The 26,569-nt window shown below is 44.9% G+C and overlaps 1 protein-coding gene across 3 annotated transcripts in view; it reads left to right on the plus strand.

Annotated features, from left to right (window-relative positions):
• The window catches only part of VPS35L (VPS35 endosomal protein sorting factor like), a 1,734,364-nt gene that overhangs the window by 1,180,668 nt on the left and 527,127 nt on the right, over positions 1–26,569 (plus strand). For all 3 annotated transcript variants that reach the window (XM_069647157.1, XM_069647156.1, XM_069647158.1), the window contains exon 23: positions 13,963–14,026. In XM_069647157.1, coding sequence (XP_069503258.1) covers positions 13,963–14,026 — 64 coding nt within the window. The remainder of the gene's footprint in view (positions 1–13,962; positions 14,027–26,569) is intronic.

A 26,569-nucleotide genomic window follows, 5' to 3' on the forward strand; every position in this document is an offset into this window, starting at 1 on the left:
ACCCACAACACAGAATGCATATTCGTCACACACTCCATTTACCCAGGTCGCACCCACACGGTGTACCCACAACATACAGTCACTGGGAAGGCTCCAGCCAGTCTGGCCTGGACTTCACACCAACACCATATATGGAACTTCCACCCAACAGCCGGTCAGGGGGAAGGGACAAAGTCAGGGCTTCCCAGGACTTTGGAAAACAAGGTAACATGCAATTGAAAGGTAGAGGCTACAGGGGCCATCTTGTTTCCTATCAGGAATCAACTGATTCCAATGGCAAGGCCTGGGTATCCCAAAATGGAGGATACTCAGAGCACCTGTCAAAATCAGCGTGGAGCTGCCACCAGCCCATACCCTGCTCTGTGGGCCACCCACAGGTGCCCAAAAACATACACTAGGAACACAGGGTTGTACCCCCACCCATGGGTGCCATAAGGGTATCCCATGGGTCTGTTCACCAAACCAAAAGAGAGAGCTGCACCGCCAGGAGTCCCACATGAACTCCTGTGCGGAAAACACGACAGAACACACGATTAAAAAGCAGTAAAGGACAAGGATACGGAGGCCCTGTCCCTCCGATGCATTTCCAGCATCACACATATCGGCCAATTTCTATCCTCAATACGGATGCCAAGTTGTATACCAGGGTGATAGCCACGAGACTGGAAGGGTATATGCCAAGCCTAGTTCACTCAGACCAGGTGGGGTTCATTATGGGGCGGCAGGGGGCAGACACGATGAGGAAGACACTACATCTCATACACGCATCCCAGGGCATGAGGGGGGGGGCCCGTCTCTTCTTTCAATAGACGCAGAGAAGGCCTTCGATCGGGTGGAATGGGGTATTCTCAGGGCCGTCTTAGTTAAGTTTGGTATAGGGGAAAGGATTCTCTGGGGGGGTCTTAGCAGCGTATGCATCCCCTATGGCATCGGTGCTGGAGAATGGTGGGTTCGCGAGGTGGTTTGCACCCGGGAGGGGTACCAGACAGAGGTGCCCCCTCTCTCCAACACTGTACGCTCTGTCAATAGAACCCCTCGCGAAGCGGATTAGGGATGACCCAGGCGTGCAGGGCATCAAAATGGGAGGGGTGGAATAAAAGGTCACCTTATACGTAGATTATATTCACTTGAGTGAACCCCTTATTTCCGTTCCGGCGGCTCTCCGGCTGATTAAGCACTATGGCCGGGCTGATGATTAACAGGGAGAAGTCGTACTCTTCCCCCTGGATAGAGGTAGGGATAGGGATGTTAAAAGGTTCACCCCACTTGGGCTGGAGATTGTGTCCTTGGTGAGGTATTTGGGTGTCAATCTCACCAGAGACCTGGAGAGCTTATATGACGCTAACTTCCCCCCACTGAAGCAGAAAATACACAAGGATATAGGAAAATGGCAAAAGCTAACGATTTCCTGGTTGGGTCACCTGAATTCATTGAAAATGGTGGTCCTCCCGAGGGTGCTATATTTGTTTCAAATGCTACCGGTACGCATACCAGAGGGGTTCTTTAGGGAGGTAGAGGGGGCGCTTCACACATTCCTCTGGGAGGGGAAGAAGGCCAGAATCCCCAGGTCAACCTTAACGTTACCAACGGAGACAGGAGGGTCTGACCATCCAGATATGCAGTTCTACTATAAGGCGACCCAGCTTAGAGTCTTGATCCCTCACTTGCGGTCCCAGACAGATCACCAATGGGTGGGGATGGATAAGTCCGGCCACAGTTGGGGAATGGTTGTGAGTACCCAGGAATAAATTGCCAAGGAGAATACAGGATCACCCCATCCTGGGAACCATATGGGACATCTGGAGACAGGGGGCGGATATGAAGGTGGTCACTACGTGGCCCTCTGCTCTGGGTTAACTGTGGGTACCTGGAATTAGGGACACCATACTCAGCCCAGGAAGGTTTCAGGGGTGGTTTGAAGCGGGCTTGGAGAGGATAGGGCAGCTCTTCAAGGCATAGGCAAACTCTCTGTATTCCGGTTCTTGCAGCTAAAAGGGGCACTCACAGGCGTGAGGGTACGGTACAAGACTGGTAGAGGGCTCACCCTGTTTGAGAAGCTGCTTGACAGGGGCACGATGATGCGAGGGTTAATTTCGGCCATGTATGGAGCTTTGGTTGGGGCGAGAGGTGGGACCACAGTGAACTTGAGATGGAGATAGGAAAGGGACATGGGGTTGGAAATCAATGAGTCCCTCTGGAACAGGCTTTGCAGGGGAGTTCACAAGACATCATTATCATGCCAGTACAGACAGCACGCAATCAAGCTCCTCCATAGATGGCAGTATGACCCGGTCAGACTGTCAAGGATGTTCCCCGATGTGAGTCCACAGTGTTGGAGGGGCTGTGGAGGGACGGCGGATTACTGGCACATGTGGTGAACTTGCCCTAAGATACAGGTTTTCTGGGATATGGTCCTTTGCTTGATCAGAGACATGGAGGGGATACCAAGAGATAAAAATCCCCTTCTGGTTTTGTTTGGGATGGAGGAGGAGGGGGAATACTCCAGGCTTCCGAAAATGGCAGCAGCTTTACTGCTGGTCGTCAGAGCATGCATTGCCACCAAATGGAAAAACGAATATACACCTAGCAAGAGAGAATGGGTCAGTGTTGCTTTAGCAGGTAAATCTGACTGGGAATCAGAGTGTGCGCCTCATCTCCATTTCTTCTTACAGTGTTTCAAGAGTGCCGGGCTCAAGAGTCGGCAGCACCAGGGTCATCATGCCTTACTATGGAGAGCCATAAACATGGTTTTCCCCCCTCCCCCTATCAAGGGAAAGATTTGTGCTCTGGAGGAGAGTTGGTTCGTAGTCACCTGCATTGAAAAAAGTGTGCGACTACATGTACCAGAATCCTTAGAGACTTTAATGAGACTTAACCAGACACACCGGAAGGTAGGGAATGGCTGGAATGAAGTGGAGTATTTGAGAAGTTCCGGCACTGCTCAGAGGGTGTTTATGGAGTAACGGGTGGATGTGGGCTGAGGGTGCCCAAATGTAGGCTACGCAACAGACTTGGGCCTGTAACCTGAACAATGAAGGAACACACAATAGAAGGTGTGGAGGCGGGATCAGTGGGTGGGGTTGGGTGGGCGGTTTAGTGTGTTTTTTTTCTAGCGGTTGTAGTTTCATGTTCTCTGTTTTCTGAAACGACAAAGTTGTAATGCTGTAACTTCATGTTCTCCTGCAAAACAAAATAAAATTAAATGTGCAAAAAAGGAAAAATCACTGTTCAAATGATAATGTGACTAAACCAGCTCGCCTCCCCACATTGGGCCTCACGGGTTAAGGCGATCCTTGTATGCAGGAAGACACACTCTGGCTCGGTTCCCAACACAGTGGATCAAGGTTCGCCTGGCCTTCCACGTTAAAGTCTCTTTCTCTGGTTTCAAAAATAATGTTCCAACCTAAACGCTCACAAAGGTCCCCCCTCAGCCGGTCTCAGACCTTTCACTATTCAATTCTCGTACGTCCCCCACTGCACAGTTTTCATAGGTCCCCCTCTGCTGTGCTCGGACCTTTCACTATTCAATTCTCGTAGGTCCCCCTCTGCCGGGCCCAGACCTTTCACTGCACAGTTTTCATAGGTCCCCCTCTGCTGGGCTCGGACCTTTCACTATTCAATTCTCGTAGGTCCCCCTCTGCTGGTCTCAGACCTTTTAACTGCACAGTTTTCATAGGCCCCCCTCTGCTGGGCTCAGACCTCTCACTTTAACATTCAACATAAAGTTGCAAGGAGGGGCTCCCTTCCCCAAGCTTAGCACACTTTGCGTCTCCCTAAATCAGGCTTGGACCCTTTGAAATGTGAAGTTGTTCGAAAGTGCATGGTTTCTTACAGACCACCGCAAGACCACTTTGACTTAACCTTCACCAATGTTCTTTAAGATCTTGTTTTAGCTTCAAACAATGTACCTTTCGCTCAGTCTTTCGAATGGACTACTTCCTTTCAACGGACCACTCTGTTACTTAGTGTCGCTAATATCATAGCTGCATTTTACTTTTAAAGTTTATTCACAGGTCTGCCTTTCTTCACATCTCACTTCACACGTGTGCAGCCTTCAATGGTGATACGATGTTGCTACTTGCATTCACTTTAACATACACCGGTCTCTAAGGTCGCTTGCCAACTCACTGGCTGTGTGTGCTTCTTTTTCTCGTTTCCTAGTTTCCGATTTCCGAGTCAAGGTTAGTACCACAGGCTTGGCCACACCTCAGAAACTCTGCCGTTCACCCAGGAGGGTCGTGCCCTGGACACCTGAGAGAGAGATCCCTGGGGACTAGCGGGTGAGACACCCTCTGGTTTCTCACAATGGTCACCAAATTGCAGAATGCCCAATACCTGCCAGCTCAAGACTTCCTACGGTTGCTCACCTTCATGGCATCCTGCATCTTCCTGGTCCCAGAGGCCCAATTGAGAATGAACTTGCCCCAGTGGGCCCTCAGATCTCAATGATTACAGTCCTCTGGCAGTATGAGGTACTGGATTTAAGTTGTCAGCAGAGTCACTCACTCTTGCACAAAGAACGTGATGATGGGATAACCGTTTTGTCAACCTTGGCCAGAGGCAATTGTAGTGACGGAAGCATCGCTGAAAGGCTGGGATACTCGGCTTAACAAGCTGTCAGTGAGCGAGTTGTGGTCCCTGGTGGAGACAAGATTTCACATAAACCGTTTGGGGCTGAAGGCGATCAGACTGGCACTGATGGCTTTTTTGCACTCCAAAGAATGGAAGTCTGTCCTGATCATGATGAACAACACAGTGGCCTGCCCATGCACCACATCAGCAAGAGAGGTGGCATACGGTTGCTCCCCCTATGGAGAGAGGTGATGCATCTCTGGTTTATAACTTTAGAGAACAAGATCTCCCTGTCTGCAATTTACCTTGCCAGGAAGGAGAATAAGATCGGTGAAAGCCATGTGCAGGCAGGGCTTGGTCTCCCACGAGTGGGAGCTGTGCCAGGAAGTTCTTCTAGAGATCCTCGCCATCTGGGGAACCCTTCAAGTGGATCAGTGTGAACAGGAAGTGCAAACCTTTCTGCTCCAGGGAATTTCCCCTCAGAGGAGCACTGGGGGAGGCATTGGTGGTGGACTGGCACTACCAGCTCCTCTATGCGCTTCCACCGATTCCTGTCATTCGTCACGTGATTAGGCTGTTGAAGAGGTATGGCGCAACCATGATCCTGATTGCCACAGACTGGGCCAGGCGAACATGGTACTCAGACCTTCTGGACATGGCCATCTGTCCTCCACATCGTAATCCCAGCAGGCTAGACCTTCTCTCGCAGGAGGGGAGGGGGATTGATGTTTCATCCGAGGGTACACATGCTCAACCTGCATGCCTGGCTTCTGAAAGGCTAAGGTACAGGGATTGGGAGCTTCTGGAAGATGTGATAGAGGTATTGTTTTCAGCCAGAAGGCCAGAACTAAAGCTGTATAGCGCTGCCATTGAAAAACAGTTTGCAGCTGGGGCAGAGGGCTGGGTGTGGATCCCTTTTTATGTGGCCCCTCAAGTGTGTTGTCTTTTCTTCATTTGGCAAGACAGGGCCTTCAGGTCGCAACTGTCAAGAGCTAATTAGCAGCGCTCACTGCTTTTAAGGGCACGCCAGAACAAGGGTCATACTTCACGATCCCCTTGGTAGTTCCCTTTTTAAAAGGCCTGACTATCGCCTTTCCTCCGACCCCTTTCGTGGTGCTAGCATGAGACTTAAACTTGGGGCTAACATTTCCCATGGCTTCCCCCATTTGGATCGTTACATTCATGTCCTCTGAGGCTGCTACCTTGGAAGACACCCTTTTTAGTCGCTATTTCCTCAGCCCGGTGAGTGAGCGAAATGCAGGCCCTGTCCTATAAGCCACCTTTTACAGTCTTTACCAAGGACAAGGTGACTCTTGAGTGCTTCCCTCGTTACTTCCAAAGATCGTATCAGAGTTCCACCTTTCGCAATTTGTTTGCCAGCCTTCTATCCACCTCCTCATCCATCCAAGGAGAAAGACAGTCCTCATAAACCCGACCCCAAGAGGGCTCTGGGTTTTTAGATAGCCAGGACGAACCAAAATAGACTGGAAGATCAGCTGTTTATTGGATATACTGGCCCGAAAATGGACAAAGGAATATCAAATCAAACCATTTCAAGATGGATAGTGCTTAGGGTTTCTGAATGCTACACCAGAGCGGGTAAAGAAATTCCTAAATGCTTCAGGGCACACGACACTAGGGGTGTGACCGCTACCTCTGCTCTCCGAAATGGGGGGGGTACCTGTGAAGGATTTGTTTCAGGCGGCGACGTGGTCCTCCATACACACGTTCGCAAAACACTTTTGCCTGGCCAAAGTATCCACAAATTGTCTTGTTGTGGCAGGACTGTCCTCCCAACAAGTTGTGACCTAATCGCCATGGAGTTTGCTCCTTCCCTCCTCCGTAAGGTCTTACTGCTATGGGAGTCTATCTAAGATGAGGAATCCATGGGAGGACACAATCCATTAGAACAATAAATGACTTACCCCTGGTAATGTTCTTTCTACTGGATGTTCCTCCCACAGATTCGTCATCACCCTCCCAGCCTACCCCACGGATATTGTGAGGAACCTGAGGGCGCCCTCGCATCTACTCCCCTTGTGTCCTCTTCTCAGGTGGCCAGGGAAAGGTCATTGCTCTTGGATCCTGGCCCTGGGGGCAGAGAAGCGAGGGAGGATCACTTGAGTGGAGGGTCCTTGGGGATTGGAAATGAAATGTCCTCATGCGACATGCAATATTCCGCATTTGCCTTTCAGAAAGAACCCTCTATCCCAGGGGGTATCGGGTTATTGTGGTATTTTTATCATGGCACCAGGTTGGTTTAAGTGTGATTCATATTCAGTGAATGAAAATTACCGCTTATATACAATAACAGACACTGCAGAAAATACCAGGCGAAAACAAAAAAGCAGTCAACTCAGTCTTCATGCAGTAAAGTAGACCACGATTTAGACACGTAGGACCTTTAAACTAAACTAGAAGTTTTAAACTAGAGTGTGTCCACTCCCTTCTTTTTGTCTTAATCGGACTCCTTTTAAGGGTGGTCGAGCACACCTCACAGAGGGTTAATAAATGACATGGTAGTATACCATTGATGGAATACTCCCATGTGAACTGCCCCACCACCTCCTCAGCTATGGGACAGGATCCCAGACTGATTTTAGTAGAACATGGGTCTCATTGTAGTATTAGGGTAAGTCCAACTCTCTCCCTTTTCGGTTAGACAGGCGTCACCCGACCGCAATCTAGGGTTAGAGCACCACAGATGGACAGGGTATTCTTCTGCGAGGGTGAGATTTAGGAAACATAACAGCTCTTAAATAATTGTCTTGTAAAACAAATACATGGTCATGTTCCTAGCTATATACTGGCACAGCCATCCTGTCTGGTGCTTACAAGAGTCGGGCTGCACCCCTTGGTGTCAGAAAGGTTTCCAAAGATCAACTACACTACAGATAGGATTATCATAGATGAAGAATCCATGGGAGGACCAACTATCAGAAAGAACATTACAGAGAGGGAAGTAATTTGTTTATCAGGCTGCAACAGGTTGGCAGGCAAGGAAGTTCCCCCAGGTCTGTGGAAGGATGCAGTCTATTAGATGAATACATTACTTCCCTCTGGTAAGTTATGTTCTCTCTGGTGAATGGCTCCTCCCACAGATTCAAAATATCTCTCCCTAACTACCCCACTTACAGATATAAAGAAAATGTGGATGCTGCGGGAGAAAGAGGATAATTTACTGTTTTTGGTTCCTCCGTCTACTAAGCATTGGCGAAAAAAGGGTGAAACTGAGGTGACAGGGCGTGTTGTGCCATATATATAGGCTGGATGCCAGCCAGAATAAGCCTAAAACACCAAGCACACCTGTTTTGTAACAGTTTGGTTAGCTTCCGACGTGTGTCAATTCAAGTGATGAGCAAAATAAAGGTATTAGAGGTGCAGGGGAGAAGTGCTCAGCCTTGGTATCTAGGCTGGGATATAACAACAAAGAAATGGTTTCCTAGGTAGGAAACCCGCGTCCCCTGCACACTATCTATATGGCCAAGGCATGTATGTGTATTTGTATTTGAGGATAGGTCTGTGGTTGTAGACTCCAATGTAGGAGCTACTTCTCAGTCCTTCCTCGTTTTCTGAATAACATTTATGTTAAAATGTAGACATTTATAACCTCATAAACAAAAGGTAATTTTCTGAGAAGGCACAATTAGTATTTGACAACTTTTTGAATTGTGTTAAGAAAACAAATATTTCTATTATACAATTGGTGCAACTGGCCCAACGCTTTTCGAGTTTGTATTTCATCCATTCATATATATATTCTTCACATTTCAAATGATATAGCAATTAAATCAGGTGGCTCATTAGCATAATTTCCACATGTGGTACAATTAGTAGGTAGATGCACTAAAGAATGATAAACATGTCTCTGTTACAAAAATTAAACCACAGGAGGGGTACTTATTCATCTGATGGCAAGGTAAGTTGTCACCTAATTTTTAAGTAATATAGGTATTTTCAATACATACAGCCAGTGATACTTTGTAGACACGTAGTATCCAATTCATCTAAAGTGACAAATATAATAATGCTTACGTGTCCTGTATTTCAATGGTAGGCTAGCAGCTAAAAACACCACTGTGTCTTCAACAGTTTGTGGAATCACTAAGAGTCGGGTGCTGTATACTCAATCTCTAGTTCTTTAAGGCAGGTGTAGGCAAAGTTCAGTTCCTATTGGCTTTCAACGTTCAAAGGTAATCTGTTATGACTGGTGGCTTTAACTTCTTATCTAATGATGGGAGACAGTTTGTAATGTAGTTAGTGTGCGGCTCCCTGTTCCTCTCTGGGTGTGAGTTTACAGTTATGAGCAGTTAACTTACTTGTCTGAAAAAAGCAAGTTCCAATTAATTTTCAACAGAATCATATCAGTTAAGTCGCCAAACTCTGGTCATGGAGTGGGAAGATTAGGTTGCCATTGCTTCCTAAAGCTGGGGCCAGAGATAGTAAGGGTAAATATCTAGGTATTAAGAGCTACGTTATAACTAGTGTTCATTTTAGCTAACTTACTTGTATTTGTCTTCTGCCCAGGAACAAAGGAGGAGCTTCTTCGGACGTCTGTGGTGGAGACGTCCGGATCCGCGTCTGCCATGATCTGGGCAGGGATCAGTTTATATACAAGCGGGTGTCATTCGCGCATGCGCGAAATGACATCACCCTTTTCATCAAGGAAGATAAGATGGAGTAATCTAAACATCACAGCGAATGACGTCAAAGTTTATTTATATATGTGATGCAGACTGTGTTTCGGGGCTGCGAAGTGTGTTTTATGTGGAATAAAGCCGCCTGTAAAGTTACATTTTTTCTATATTTATTACATCAATATTCTCCTTCAAACTTTTCAAAACAGGCGAGCAATGTTCCTTTATTGCTCCCAAACAAGGCCCTTGTTGATGTAATAATCATTTTTTGGGCGGACCATATTCCAACTTTTGGGTACATACTTACTTTATCTCTGTAAAGGCGGTTTTATTCCACATAAAAAACACACTTTGCAGCCGCGAAACACAGTCTGCATCACATATATAAACAAACTTTGACGTCATTCGAGCATGCGCGAATGACGTCATGTTAAGATTACTCCATTTTGTCTTCCTTGATGAATAGTGTGACGTCATTTCGCGCATGCGCGAATGACGTCACCCGCTTGTATATAAACTGATCCCTGCCCAGAACATGGCAGACGCGGATCCGGAGGTCTCCAACAGAGACGTCCGAAGAAGCTCCTCCTTTGTTCCTGGGCAGAAGACAAAGACAAGTAAGTTAGCTAAGATGAACACTCGTTATAATGTAGCCCTTAATACCTAGATACTGACCCTTACTCTCTCTGACCCCCGCTTTAGGAAGCAATGGCATCCTAATCTTCCCACTCCATGACCACAGTTTGGCAACTTAACTGATATGATTCTGTTGAAAATTCGTTGGCACTTGCTTTTCTCAGACAACAAGTAAGTTAACTGCTCATAACTGTAAACTCACACCCAGAGAGGAACAGGGAGCCCCTACATTACAAACTGTCTCCCATCCTTAGATAAGAAGTTAAAGCCACCAGATAACAGATTACCTTCGAACGTTGAAAGCCAATAGGAACTGAACTTTGCCTACACCTGCCTTAAAGAACTAGAGATTGAGTATACAGCACCCCACTCATAGTGATTTCACAAACTGTTGAAGAGACATGGATCCTTTTAGCTGATAGCCTACCTTAGAAATACAGGACTCGTAACATACTGGTAAGCATTATATTTATCACTTTAGATGAATTGGATACTCTGTGTCTACAAAGAATTACTGGCTATATGTATTGAACATACCTATATTACTTAAAAATTAGGTGACAATTTACCTTTTTCATCAGATGAATCAGTATCCCTCCTGTGGTCTAAGTACCCCGTTTGTGGTCTAATTTTTGTAACAGAGACATGTTTATCATTCTTTAGTGCATCTACCTGCTAATTGTACCACATGTGGAAATTATACTAATGAGCCACCTGATTTAATTGCTGTACCATTTGAAATGTGAAGAATATGTATATGAATGGATGAAATATGAGTTGAAATATCTAATGAAGTTTTAAATGTTTTGTTCTTTCATAGAAATGTGTATGAAAATGAATTCATTGCCCCTGATGAAGAGTAATACAAACTCTAAACGCGTTGGACCAGTTGCACCAATTGTATAATAAAAATATTTGTTTTCTTAACACAATTCAAAAAGTTGTCAAATACTAATTGTGTCTTCTCAGAAAATAACCTTTTGTTTATGAGGTCATAAATGTCTAAATGTTAACATATATGTTAATTAGAAAAAGAGGAAGGACTGAGAAGTAGCTCCTACATTGGAGTCTACAACCACAGACCTATTCTCAAATACAAATACACATACAGGTCTTTGCCTTATAGATAGTGTGCAGGGGGTATCAGGTAATATTATCCCCACCAAAAATATCGCCGTAAATCTGGTCGTCGGGAACGGCCATAGGCGATATTTTTGGTGGGGATAATGTATGGGGTAAATGGGTGTGGTGGTTGCGGGGTTGTCCCACGCTCCCTTTAAAAATGTATGGGGGTTGTGCGGGTGTCCCCCGCAGGTTCCATGGGGTAATATTACAGCAAAAATATGGTGACATTTTTGTATGGCAATAGTTTTGCGCGGATATTATCACATGGAACCGTGCAGGGGACGCAGGTTTGCTACCTAGGAAACCATTTCTTTGTGGATGCCAGCCAGAGCCAATACTGGGTCTTTCAAAGAGGTTCAACGTTGCGTCACTTCTCACCTGCTACTATTGAAAAATGTTCAGGTACCAAGTCACCCTGCCTACGAAGTATCTAAGATGAGGAATCTGTGGAAGGATAGAACAATGGTTGTGGGAGCAGGCACCATTATATATTTATAATTGGTTATTTATAACGTGCTTAATACCCAGAGGTTTCTAAGTGCTGACACAGGGATCGACCTGTCTTGCTCTGCCTCGTCTTGTTTCCAAGTTGAACGTGTTGCCCCCTGAACTATCCTCTGAGACTATTTTTAAACAATTACATACACTTGCAAAGAAATTAAATCGTGGCTGCCAATTAAACTACAAGAGATAAACGTCTGATATTCACCATCAGATCTGGCGGCCACCCGTGTAATCAATACTACTGCATTGGAAATTAAACATAATCACAGGTTCACTGATCACATATACACATTTTTCATTTTCTTGACAACATTTTTTTAATGTCTTGTACTTTGCCTTCTTTATAATTGAAGTGACAGAATCAGATGCCAATGCATTTCGGGCTTCGTGTCCATCGCCAGGGCTAACTCTGCTGTGGCACATGTACTTCTAGTGAATTGCACCTTTTTAGCTGTCTTGTGGAGTACTTAGTTCAAAAGAAAGTCTTCTTTAACAGAATACTTTCCCCCAAAAGTGTTTCTGCAATGAAACTGTCGATGGACGCGAAGTCCAAAATGCATTTGATTTTGATTCATTCTGCCACTTCAGTTATATCAGAGGCACAGCACAAGACATTAAAAAATGTAATTTTGCGAGAGTCCTACCGTCAACGTCTGCCCCACAGAGAGGAGAACCAGAACAGGATATATGACAAACGGCTACTTGTACCTCGCTTTATACCTTTTTTGCAAGGCATTCTGCTTGGATTCTCAATATGGCCAGGATGCCTGATTGGCAGGGCAGTACTGTAAACCTTACTGGTAGTCATATTTCTGTCTCACTCTCCACGCTCTCCTATATAGTGGTTACTGCTTTGGAAGTCTTCTTTTTGAGAATGTTCTTTCTATTGCCTCCTCCCACTCCTCATTGCTCTCCTATCCTCTCCCGTATTATTTCATTTTGGCGATTCTCTCAGCTGAGTATGATGGGGTGGAGGAATTTAGATCATGAGGCATGATGTTCTCTCTAATGAAATGCTGCTAGCATACCTTCTGCATAAAAGAATTTGTACTACTGGAACAGTCTTTCTCAATCTTCCTACTTCCTCTCTCCAACCTCTTCAGTTTATCGAGAACAGAACTGCAAGACTTATCCTTGGCCCCAAGCGCAGGGACTGCATCTCTCCGGTGCTGAAATCACTCCACTGGCTGCAAGGATCAAGTTCAAGTCCCTCTCCATAGTCCACATGGCTTTCTCGGGCCAGGGCCCTTACTATCTGCAGCGCTGTCTTTCCAAATACTCTCCTTCTAGAACCCTTGCTCGGCCTCCTCCCACTCTCTGCAAGTGAGCCGTTTTTCCAAACAGATATTTGGGGGTAGATCCTTATCCTCTGCAGGTGCCTCCCTCTGGAACAGCCTCCATGTCTCTCTGAGTCTTGAGCCGGACTTCCTTGTGTTCTAGCAACTCCTCAAGGCCATCCTCTTCTCTTTCTCCCTCCCTCTCCCCTGCTAACTTCCTCTCTCCTCACTTCTTTCCCGCCTTCGTTCTCTTCACCAACCTGCTCAGCTCGCTGACTGGTCACATGGAGCACCGCCAGAGCCCTACAGGTCCTAGGCTTCCCTCCCAGTCCTGCACTTGCCTCTGGCTCTCTACACTTTGCTTGGCACTACTGCAATATGCTTCATAAGAGGGTCGACCACTCTGCACTTAACCCAGGCCCCTGCTGGACTGGGCACACTTGTTCCCCTGCCCCCCCCACACTTCCTGTTTCTGTGCACATGCACAACATTGAATGTACTAGGCCTTGCAAGTCTGTCTGTCCGGTCCTCGAAATGTCGCCAGGCCTAATAGTGTAGTATATTGTTCTGTACGTTCGTTCCCCCCGCACCCCCTTCTCCCCTCACTCTTTGTCAAGCACTTACACTAGTAGATATGCCTCTGGCCTAGTAGGTTAGTTATTGTTATTAGATCATTCAGAATCTTCAAGGCCTAAGAATGACTAATGTAATCCCTTGTTCCCTCCCCGCCTTGAATCGTTTTGAAGCACTTCACCTGTGTATAAGTGCTTTACAAATAAAAAATTACAATTACAATTTGGAATGCAGAGGTGAATCGACATAGAGCCACACTACACTCCTTGTTAATTTAATGTTTTTCAATTACCACTGCAGATATTAGATCAAAGAACATTACTGAAGACAAGTAATTGGTTAATCTCTGTTCTGCTATGCCATGCCAGTTGAATATGAATTACCTAATCCTCACAACGACCTCACAGTAGGAGTATATGCCAGGCCAAAAACAACTAAACAATTATGCATACATTACACTTCCAACACAGCTCTTTCAGCCGCAGCTTTTGTTCTTGCCTTCAACTGTCTACAGCCAAATGTTTGTATTTCGTAAAATGTAAGCGAAATACCTATTTGCTAATGTGATATCATATGTGTTTGCCAATTACATTTTTTTATTTCCACTGTGGGATAATTGTAGAATGTTCTTGTTTTAGTGCACTGACACTTGAGGATGAAAAGCGAACACTGGCAATTCTGATCAATGGCTTTATAAAAATGGTGAGTGTTATATGGACTAGCTTGCTCTGTTGAGAGAGATGTTGCAGGATGCAAGTTTTGCTGCTGAGAACAAATGGCATTGATGTTATGTGTAAAAGCAGAGCTGCCGTTTTAAATGTCATGGATGGCTGCATTATCATATCGGTGAAGGACTTGGATACTGTAGCCACTTGGAGTGTTGTAACGCTGAAACAGAAGTGCCATCAAGTGTTCACCCACCATGTTGCAAGGTTTGGGAGATATTCAAGGTTGCATCTCATCAAAGCACCCATTATTCACATGCAAATCTTGTTAGGTATAATATTAATAAGCACTCAGATGATGCATCTCTGTCAAATATTTTCAACTTACTTGTTTAGTTTATTGATCTGCATAATGCACACAAGACAGCAAATTTTCATCAACGTACTACGTTAAATAAGGGTCACAGAGCATAAAAAGAAAACTGACATAATAAAACGATACTGTACATATCATCAGATACAGTGCAGCAAGTCATTTCGTTCTCTCGGGTGATATGTTTATCATAGAGCCAAATCTTGTTTGTTTTTATTCTCCAGCATGGGGTCTGGCATATATTCACATGCTCATGAATATTCCCTGTCGTCAGGCTGGGAATCCTCAGTAAAAGAAAAAACAGTTTCACTTTCACTTAAAAACTGTGTTTCTCCTTTAAGCCAATCACTGTCCTCTGGGTCATACTGCCCCCATCCATTGACAGTCCTCTCGATAAGTCCCTCCTCTGGCAGCCATCTTCAGTGTCCTCAAATTTGAATGGAAGGCAGGGGAGCCGACACCGGACGGCGGCACGCCAGATGCCTGTGGCTGCCGAGTAGAAGGATCTCCATATCAACATCCTGGAGCTACGGGCAGTGTTCTGGGCCCTCAGATCATTCCTTCCATGTCCGAAGGGCAAGGTGGTGAGGATCTTCATGGACAATACCACAATGTTCTACATCGGGAGACAGGGGGCACTTGATCCCCAGCGCTCTCCAAGGAAGCACGGGACTTGTGGCACTAGGCCGTCGGACGAGAGATGTTCCTTGTTCCTAGTCACCTAGAGGAAGTCGAGAACACCATTGCCGACTCCCTCAGCAGGGAGTTGCGCTCCTGCCACGAGCGGGAACTTTGGCGGGACTAGATAGACTGCGTCTTTGTCAAGTGGGGCAGGCCCCAGATCAATATGTTTGCGACAGCAGCAAACTCCAAATGCCAGCAGTTTGCCAGTAGATTCCACCAGCCGAGGAGCATGGGAGATGCGTTCTCCTTCCCGCGGGAAGGCCTGTTCCTGTACGCGTTACCTCCATTGCCTCTCCTGCTACGAGTCATCAACACACTCAGACAGTGCCAATACAGGATGATGCTCATCGCCCCGGCGTGGCCGAGGCAGATTTGATACCCGGACCTTCTCAGTCTGTTGGTGTCAACCCCGGTCAAGCTGCGAGTAATTCTGGATCTTCTCACCAGAGAAGGAGGCGCAATCCTGCATCACAACCCTGAATAGCTGAACCTGAGGGCTTGGCTCCTGCAGCCCTAGGGTTTGGTAGATACGAGATGCCTGCAGACTGCAGAGGGATCCTTGCCAAGGCTAGGGCGTTGTCGACTTTAAAGTGCTATGGTCACAAGTGTAAGCATTTCGCTACATGGTGACGGTCGCTGAAGATTATCCAGCTGAGGGTCACAGCGCTGCAACTTCTTCCATATCTGGAAGGCCGGCCAGCCTGGCACACCTCTATCAAGGAACATCTGGCATCTGTCTCCAGGACTCCAGGAATATCTTAGTTTAGTTTTGTTTAGTTTGTTTAGTTATAAAGCGCAACAAAACCCTGAGGTAACTCGGCGCATTAGGCTTGTAGAACAACATAGGTTACAGTAGGTTGCACATGTAATAAAGAGCAGATGACAGTAATAAATACAGAAAATAAGTGGCATGAGGGACCGGGTTACAGCATGGTCTGAGTCTATGAAAAGCACATGAATTACAGCATGATGGAACTTCCTGGGTCAGTTAACAGATTATTGCTGAGCTATGAACAGAGCCTTCCACTTGGCTCTGATTGACCAAAACGAGGAGTCCGCTCTAATTTCCGTTGGAAGTGCGTTCCAACATTTCGCCGCTAGCACAGGGAAGCTTGCTCCCCCCTGCTGTTTTCAGGTTCAACTTAGGGATGTTTAGCTGGTGCAGGTATGGCGATCTGGTTGGTCTGGATGTGTTTTGTCTGGAGAATTTGTCTGATAAGTAGGGTGGGGCTGTCAGGGAGAGGCATTTATGTGTAATGACTAGGGAACGTAGTTTGATTGTCACGAATAGGGAGCCAGTGAGCTTCCTTTCTGAAGGTGGATATATGGACCTTGCAAGGAAGATCGAGGGCACATCTAAGGGCATTATTCTGTGTTACAATAATCCAATCTAGACAGAATCAGAGCTCTGGCCAGAGTAAGGCGACTGTTGGTGGATAAGAATGGTTTGCAGACATAAGTTTATTAGTGTAGGCAGTGGATGAGATAGTGGCGTTTAGTTGTTTTTGTGAGCGAAAGTGTGGAGTCAAGATACACACCTCGCTTTTTGACTTCTTTTGAGAGTTTTATGATATTTCCATCGATAGTGAAAGACTGGTAGCCAGGGTCGAGTTTGTTGGGACAGGCCTGGGATCCCACGATCAGCAGTTCTGTCTTATCGTCGTTTAAGCAGAGGCTCTGGGTAGCCATCCATACTTGGATTTCGAGGTAGATTTAATTTAGTTTTGCAACATCTTTCTCAAAGCACCCGGTGAGTGTGATAAGGACCTGAGTGTCGTCGGCATAGTTCGTATATGTGATACCCAGGTCGTCAAGCCGGTCGAAAGGGAGCTTGGTAAACATGTTGTAAAGTGTGAGGAAATACAAGACCCTTGGGGGACTCCACATTGGATTGGCACAGCCGAGGGGGCTAAGACACTAGTCGTTCTGTCGGACAAGAAGAGCCGAATCCAATTGGTGGCATTTGCGGAGAATGTGGCAGCCGAGGAGAGGCGTTTGGTCAGAATTTGATGGTCGACCAGTTCGAAGGCTGCGGACAGATCCAATAAGAGCAGGATGGCCGGTTTCCCCTTATCTTTGGCTTCATCTATTTGGATTTGTAGGTCCAGGAGGGCTGTTACGGTCCTGTGCCTGGGTCTAAAGGCAGTTTGTCGCAGACCTAGGAGATTGTTATCTTCCAAATGGTGTTGTATCTGGAGGAATGCCACTTCGCCTAGTATTTTCAGGGGAAAAGTGACAGTCGTGATGTGTCTGTAGTTGGTCGGCATATTAGGGTCTAGGTTGGGTTTTTTGAGTAGTGGTAGGACCCACGCCTCTGAGTTATTAGGGACAGTTGAGTTCTTAAAAGATGGATTGATCAGGGGGGTGATGAAAGGAGCTAGATCTTTAGCCCCATCCTTGATAACTGGGGTGGGGAACAAGTCACCTTGACAATTAGAAGTGTTTAGACTAGCAATTATGTGGATTACTTCATCCTCAGTGACAGGGGAGAAGTGGAATGGGGGGTTGTGTGGAGCTAGGTTCAATTTGAGAGTGGTCATTGGGGGCGAGGTTAGCTTTTTTAGATTCTATCTTGGCTTGTAGGAGAGTTATTTTGATTGAAAGAGCTTGTTGGATATTGTCACACCAGGCTTTGTCCTCGATGCAGTCATCAGTTGGGGGCACTGGCGATTCCAATTCTCTTAGGATAGAGAATATCTCTTTTTTTGCCAGATTTAGCATTGTGAATTCTTGTGTTCAAGACCTCTTTTTTTAGCGTTCGTAATGGCAATTTTATAGGTGGCTGCTGCAGTGGAAAACCTTTCTTTAGTAGAAAGCGAGGGGGCTTTTGTCCAGCTGGCTTCAGAGGCTCTTATAATATTTCAAAGTGCTTTTAGTTCTGCTGAGAACCATTTGTTCAGATGAGCAGTTGGCTTAGCCTTTCTTAGTTTAAGTGGTGCTATATGGTTGAGAGCTTGTTCCAGTGTGTCATTATAGAGTTCAACTAGGGAAGTTGGGTTTGTATTAGTGATGGTATGAGTGTTGGTGATAGGAAGTAATAGGGGTCTTAAATTCTCTGGTGATATTGCGTTTGTTTCTAGACATAATTTGTGGTTCAATGGTAGTAGGTGCGTTTTTAAAAGTGTCTTTGGGTATGGAGAAGGTGATGAGGTGGTGGTATGTCCAGGCGCATGGTGTTATGTCTATCAGAGAAATGTCACAGTTGGTATCGGCTAGCCAGTCCAAAGTTGTACCTTTAGGGGTGTGTGGGCTTATTGATGCGTTGTTTGAGACCTAGTTGAGTGATAGTGTCATTAAGCAGGGAGGCGTTTACATCGTTAGGGTCATGGAGACCTAAGTTGAGGTCACCCATTAGAATAATTTGTGAGGCTGGTTTGGTGTTGAATGTCAGTAGATGGGAAATGTCCTCCTCGAATGAGGTAATGGCACCTCGGGGTCTGTAAATAATGTGAAGTAATATAGTCTGGGTGTTAGATAATGGGAGTTTGATGGACAGAAGTTCAGCAGAGGGTAGACCTGGATTGGAGATTTCTCTGATGTTCAAGTTGGATTTCGCGATGAGGGCCACACCTCCCCCAGTCCCAGACTTTCTATCTGCCCGGATGATGGTGTAGTTCTCTGGGATATCGATTGAAAGTGCGGGTCCTGCAGCGGGATGTAACCATGTTTCAGTGACTGCGAGGAAGTCCAATTGATTGGACGTGATCAGGTCAGCAATATCGGAGGCATGAGCCACTATGGATCGAGCGTTGATGAGTGCACCCTTGATTGTTAAGATAGCAGTGGTAGATGAGTCTCCTAGTGGGTAGTCAGATGATGGAGAGAGACTGTGGTCGTTAAGCTTGTTGGTATGTACCGCTGGAAGAGGGGGAGGCATCAGATTATTGTTCCTAGTGTGCATGGTGAGAAATCTGTGGTGCCTGGGTTTGAGTCTCATCGACTCATCAAGTAGTTCCTCAAAGAACTTTTTCGATCTTTCCCACCGTTGAAAGGCTCCTGCGTCGGCGTAGGAACTCAACGTGGTTCTGTCAAGGCTCATGGGGGGGTCCCCCCTTAGAGCCTATGCATCAGGCCTCTCTCAAGTTCATCACATGGAAAAAGGCTTTCCTTGTGGCCATCACCTCTGCCAGGAGGGTAGGTGAGATCCAGGCCCTATCCTGCAAGCAACCATACCTGACTTTCCACGAATTGGGGGTGGTGCTGCGGACGCACCCCTCCTTCATGTCGAAGGTTCTGTCTGAATTCCACCTCAACGAGCCTTTGGTGTTACCTGTTTTTTCTTTTTCAAAGCCTTCATCACCGGCTGAAAGGGCCTTGCACTCACTGGACGTTGCTCGTGCCCTGAAGTTCTATGTGACTCGCACGAAGACTTTTTGGAAGACTTCTCAACTGTTCGTGACCTTTGGTCCTGTAATCCACGGGAAGGCCTTGTCCAAGGCTTCCATTTCAACGGGGCTCTCTGGCTGCATCATGCACTGTTGTCGGTTGGCGAATCGACCGCTGCCTAGCCTTCCGAGAGCTCACTCCACCTGAGCAATCGCTGTGACGATGGTGCTCCTATCTGGTGTGCTCCTGCTGGACATCTGCGGGGCTGCTACGTGGAAGTCCACGTACACCTTCACAAAGTTCTACTGCGTCGACAGGGATTCCAGGGAGGAGTCCAAAGTCGGCCAAGCAGTGCTACACAACCTGTTCGCTTGAGGTGACTCTGTTCCAGAGGTAAGAGTTAATTGCTTCTGTTGAGCCTTGCCACCTCCCTTGGTTGTGTAATGTTGTACTGCTATGTATTCGTTATTCCTGAGCATGTGAATCCATGCCAGATCCGATGCTGGAGAGGGAACAAGTTACTTACCTGTAACTATTGTTCTTCAGCGTGGGTTTGGCATAGATGACATGCAAAGCCACCCCCTCTTCTTGGTCATACTGCCACTTTATGTGCTTACCAAATCTGAAGATGGCTGCCAGAGGGGGGACTTAGGGAAAGGACTGTCATTGGATGAGGGCAGTATGACCCAGAGGACAGTGATTGGTTTAAAGGAGAAATACAGTTTTTAAGTTAAAGTGAAACTGTTTTTAACTTTTACCGAGGATTCCCAGCCTGACGTCGCAGAATATTCTTGAGCATGTGAATCCATGCTGGAGAACAATGGTTACAGGTAAGTGACTTTGTTCCTTTTTAGATAGTTTTACAAACATCAGGTACTAAATCAGACATGTTATGTGACAAGGGAGTAAGAGCACGCTAAAGCTGCTCCCCCACCAAATCGATTGCACATTCTCCCATTTAACTTTAGTTTGAAAGAATCCAAATCATTTTGCTGGATGAGAATTTTGTGGCCGGAGGTCTCTAAGAAAGAACAGATTCTGTCGATGTCAGATTTGATGAGTACTGTTAACCATATTGAAATATTTTTCCCAAACTGTAATTCTGGGCACGTTTCATAATGGTATGTCTCAAGCCAAATGGATCTTCCCGCCATGGCATCACAAATCCGTGCTCAAATGACTTCAATTGCAATAGCATTTATTTATTTTTCAGTGTTATTACAATGCAATTCATATGCTTTCAAAGATTAACAGAAAAGAACCATCAATTTCTTAGTTTTTGTAGCAATTATCTTTAGGTTTTAAAAGCCAGTTGAAAAAGGATTTCTCAAATGTTTTCCTGGTACGACATCCTTTCATCGCGGAATGTTTTTCACAGAGTTTTCTACCGCACATTTTTTGCCGAAAAAAACTCATCACATTATTTGGGGGGTATTAGAAAAATGTATACATTGGGTGTGGGTGTACTGGAATATAAAAGAAAAATCAAGGGAGTGAGGAAACGATGTGCCTAAATGAGATTATTCTCGATGGTTATTCCAGCTTTTCTATTCCAGCCAGCCGCATACTTGCAGGCCGTCCTTCCCGGGGTATCGCTGTTCTTATTAAAAATGGTCTAAAAGCAGTGGCCTCTATACTGGATACCTCGATATCATGCATCTTAGTGGAGTTGTCGTTTGAACATGCCAAGGTCTTGCCCTTGCTTCTAATGTCGCTGTATTGGAATCCTAAGTCAGTTTCTCTTACTTGTCTTTTGGAGGACCTGGACAGGATTTTGGGCCATGCTTCTGTCTCGTGCCCCAACCACGAAATTGTGATCGGAGGCGATCTAAACTCATACCTCCAGTTTTCTAATATAACATGCTCTCCTACTTCTCGTTCCTTTTATGCTCAACAAGCTTCTCTCAGAGGGCAACAACTGACTAGATTCTTTGAAAAATGGGGCATTTACCCAATTCACTTGGCACCTCATTCTCTACATACCTCATGGTCTCGCGGCAATGTCTCATCCCTTATTGACTATGTCCTTGCATCCAAAGTATGTTCTGGGTTGCTTGAACCAGTCTCAATTTTAGACCTGGGCCTGAGCGACCACCACATGCTGTGCTCGGAACTCCACATGGGGTGTGATGCCTATATGTCGTCACCTCCCGCCTGTTTGGCGGTTCCCAACAGAAGTACCATCTCTGTCAATTGGAATCCTGCCGTGTGTAGAAAACTGGTGTTTCTGGTGAATAGAGACCTTATAGTATGCCATGACGACTCCATTTCGTTGGGGAATATTGAAAAAATTAACGAAAGAAATATCAACATGATTCAGACACACCTCGTATCCTTAGTGAAGGATGCTTTGTGTAAAGGTATCCCTTTGGATGGCCATCTAAACTTGAATCAGATAGCAATCCTAAAAAAGCAAAAAAAGCGCGAGTTGGCTAACCTAAGAAAAAAGTCACTCAGTCCTCTTATCTATCATCGTGAAAAAAACTATATCATTAGGCGCTTCAAGCACCAAATAAAGCCTCTACACCATGCTGCTTTCACCTTCGTCAATCAACGTATGATTAGTCTCCTCTGCAAAAAAAAAACTCGAGAGATATGGGCCATTCTAAGAAATCCGTCAGGTAAGGCGGATACCCGCTCTGTGGCGACCAGCTCGGGTCCGGAATGGGAGAAGTCTTTTTCCCAAAAATATGCTTTTCCAACTATGCATTCCAAAATAGAAAGTAGTAATATGCAATTGTCCTTTCCGCGGGTTTGTCATTGGGACATAAATGATATTATATGGGCAATCTCCCAATTGAAGTTTTCTAAAGCAGCTGGTCCAGATGGGCTGCCCCCCTGCGTCCTAAAAGACGATCCTTATTTTTGGGCCAGGTACCTCCTTCCTTGCTATCAGTTGATCTACAAAACTGGCAATATTCCAAAATCATGGCTGACCGCCATAATTATTCCAATACACAAAAAGGGTGCTCTAAGCAATTCTCTAAACTTTAGGGCTATTGCCCTTATAGATACAGCTGGGAAAATCTTTGCACGACTGATCCTGTCAGAATTGGAAGTCCATATACATGACCTAAATATTCTCTCAAAAGCCCAAGTCGGTTTTTGGAGAGCAATGGGCACCCAATTAAATGCTTCAATCTTAGCCCATCTCCTTCGGAATGCACATTCCAAAGCAAATGGAACCATATACATCGCAGCACTGGATCTTTCGGCTGCATTTGATAATGTACTTCGCGCTCGGCTTTGGCAAAAGATGCTGGCTTATGGTATACCATCTACACTAGTAGCGTTAATCGCAGCATTACACCAGAATACATCCTATCGGGTCCGTATCAATGCGGAAGGGCTATTGACTGATAACATACCTACGTACATAGGTGTCAAACAGGGCTGCAACTTGGCTGCGGTCCTATTCAACCTTTACCTTGCCGATATTGATAAGATTTGGCAGGGCTCTAATTCTTTCCCGGCAATACTGGGTTCCTTGCGGCTCCACTGGCTAGCATTTGCCGACGACATTATAATATTTGATAGAGTGCCGTTTGGACTCCAAAATAAATTAAACCTGTTTGGCGAATACTGTAAAGTAAATAACATGACTATTAACTCAGCCAAATCACATATATTGGTCTTCACCGCCAAAAAAAAGCTTCCGAGATTCAACCTTACAATAAACGCCCAGCCGATCTTGAGAAAAGAAGAGATTAAGTATTTGGGCTATCACCTATCGAATAGGTCGTCTATTAGCAAGTGGCGCACAGTGTTGAACGCGAAGTTTAACCCACTATTGGCCCAAATGAGAATTATTTTCACTAAATATTGTCGTTATTCCCTCCTGCCTCTCATACAATACTATACCATGAAAATAGAGCCCATCCTCCTATATGCAGTTTGCATGTGCCTTCTGAATTTGGGGCCCCTTCTAAATCTCCTACAAGGTAAACTTTGGAAGAAGACTTTGGGGCTTCCCGGATATTTACCCAACGCTATCATTATACATGAATTGGGCTTATATCCAGGCGCTTCTTTAAACATTCTTGGGCTCACAATTCCGATCAGATTGGAGGCTACTCTTCCTTTACCAACTATGCCACCTTTAGGCATGTAGTTACACCACGGCTGCCTTATATTTTATGTTTCCCAGATAAAGTAGCAAGAAGGTCCTATATGCGCTTCCGCCTGGACCTTATCCAGACGGGTGCTCGTATTAGGAATTGGGACTGTCACAGGGTTTTGGCAAAATGGGAGGGATGCAGATTTTGCCTAGACACATCTGAGCCCGAAACTCTGGAACACCTCTTCATGTATTGCAATTTCTTTTCGAAGGATAGGCAATGTTGCTTGGATGCATATCTTACCTCTTATTCTCTCTTTGAATGTCACCTAGTATGGCTAAGATGTATGCAGGGTAACTCAAATTCCATTATATTAGCAACTGTCAGACTGGTTGCAATAATTGAGGAGCAATTGTTGTCTCTCAATAGGATCATTTGGAGAGGGTAAAATTTTGGGTGCCTGAGATTTTGTCTTCCTTATGATTGATGGCATTAGCTAATTGGGTGGAGGGCTGTGATGCCATATCATCATTGTTATGTTATGTTAGGAATGCTATCTGATGTTGTAGATTCCCATTTGCGATTATCGATGACGTACTGGAAATATGTCCAAGTGTTTTTATTATCTCTTTACCATCTTTTAGTTGTTCAAGTATCGATCAACTTTGATCACATTTTTATGTTTTTACATGATTTCTATGTGTTATGTATTATTTGTAAAGGTGTAAATTAATTTTTGCTACCAAAACAAATAAAGAAAGAGTTCAACAAGGCAATGGGAGGGTTTGGGGGTAACCCCCCCCCAAATAAAAAATAAAAATAATGAATGAGTTTTTTCGCAAAAAAATCTGCGGTACAAAAAACAGCGAAAAACCATCCCGCAATGAAATTACATGGAACCTGTTTCTTTATCATACACAATTATCACCAATGACTTCAAGTTCCCCCTTCATTGCAATAATCATATAAACATTCATTCATCAAATTTTATATTTGAACTATATCTGGTAAGGATTACATTCTGTTACATTCTAGTTCCCTAATCCTTAAGTCAAAATGATTGGTCAAACCTTTGCTAGTCTAGCCCTATTCTAGTCTTTTCTCATTTTCACTCTTCTACTGTACTGATTATTCTTTTAAACGAAACAAGCCAACCATTTTCCTATTTCTGACCAAGGGGTCAGAATATATTCAATTGACATGACCCAGTCTTCATCAGGGGTGATGGGGCTTGCTCTGTGGACACTTTTCCTGCTTTTGTGGTGAGTGTCCTTTAATTGAAGAATAGACTCAATCTTACAGAAAAAAGGTAAAAGAGAGCAAGAAGGGAAAAGCAAAAGGAACTTAAATAAGTGTGATATTTGGTTTAACTTCAATGCCTAATTTCTACATAGCCCAATTCAGTGCCTCTATTACTTATTCATATACATTTGAATTATCGCATTGCTATCTTCTAATTTTCATTCAGGCCAATATTTGCTCCCTTTTGGCATTCGTCTGTCATGATTGTAGTCCCACAAGGGTATGGGTGGGTATCCATATATTCTGAACCACTGATGTCGCATTTGATAACTTTGAAGTGATGTAAGTGCATGGAAAGGTTGTTGTGTCTTTTCACTAGGGCATAAGTGTGGAAAGTCAATGCACAGCAACAGTCTGACTGGGGCCTGTCTATACTGTTTCCAATCTCGTGTGACGTCTCTGTATTATTTAGCATTCATACTCCTAATAGGTAGCCCATATTATTTCTCAGCCAGCTATGTATGGCAGAGAAATAATATGGACCTTCTAGTATGGGTATGAATACATATGAATAAAATATTAATATATGTAAGTAATGTTATGTAAATACCTTGTACAATGTCCTCAATCCCCCATGAACCTTTCTAGTACTAAATGGATTAACACCTGTAAAGTGCAGGATGCTAATGATTCTCCCTTTTTTCTTCTCTGTATCTTTGACATTTAAAATAGAAATCATGTATGGACACACAGCGGCATACATGTAATATCCACTAACACATTACATTTCTCCTCTCCATGTAACCCAATTTCACCTCTGCTTCTCAGGCTGTAAACTCTTATTTTGAGAGGTGGTCAAGGTAGGCTTAACCTATCTCTCCTAGCATCAAATGAGTGGATTAATGTATGTAAAGTGTTGGACGCTATTGATCCTCTGTAGTTTTCCTCAGCATGTTTTATCAATTTTGAGTTCTTACAACAGTAGTCCCGGAAACCACTAATATGTCTGTGCTACATTGATGACGGAAGGTGAAGACTCCCTTAAACAATTCCATGCATCACTAAACGGCTTCCATCGATGCATTAAATTCACCATGGAATACTCCAAGAAGAGCATACACTTCCTGGATACAACCATTGTGGTTTGCAAAAACAGTAATCTAGAAAAGGTTGTATAGAAGAAACCAACTCACAGGAATAAATACTTGCACAGAGCAAGTTTCAACCCAATCCACACAGAACTGTCCATAATCTGCAGCCAGGCCATCTAATACACATATGTTCCAGTAAGAAAAAAGGGATCACCAACTTGCCACACTCTGCACATCTTTCCTGCAAAAAGGTCACTCAGCCAGACAAATTGACAGGGAATTTGGCCGTGCTTTGAAAATACCCAGAGAAAAACTGCTACAATACAGAGACTCAAGAGCGACAGAATGAATACTTTTGGTTGTCACCTACCACCTGGCACAAACCCAGCTGAATAGGATTGTTAAGGACCTACACATTTTTTTCGACAGGGATGATGAACTGAGGGACCTCCTCAGTGAAGCTACCCTAATTGCATACAAGCAACCGGGAAACCTAGCACAGTCTTTGATCAGAAGTATATTTCCACTCGATCAAGAGCAAGGAAGACCTGGAACGTACTGTGATGAATCCCTAGATGTCACTTCTCACCGAGGGGGAGCCTCTTCGCATGATGCCAGGGAGGTGAAGCCACTACCCAATAGTCCCCCTGGGGGTGGTGCACAGCGGGAGGATCTCATGGGGCAGAAACTCTCCTTCTGGATGCAAGGACGACCATCTAGGAATAACGCGGTATGATCACTGTTGTATAGTGCCTGTCTGTGCATGTGAGAAGCCTGTGATGCCACGTGGAATGTTGTGATGTGAA

The sequence above is a fragment of the Ambystoma mexicanum genome, chromosome 2q (genome assembly GCF_040938575.1).
Source record: "Ambystoma mexicanum isolate Mex_15411 chromosome 2q, UKY_AmexF1_1, whole genome shotgun sequence".
NCBI lineage: Eukaryota > Metazoa > Chordata > Amphibia > Caudata > Ambystomatidae > Ambystoma > Ambystoma mexicanum.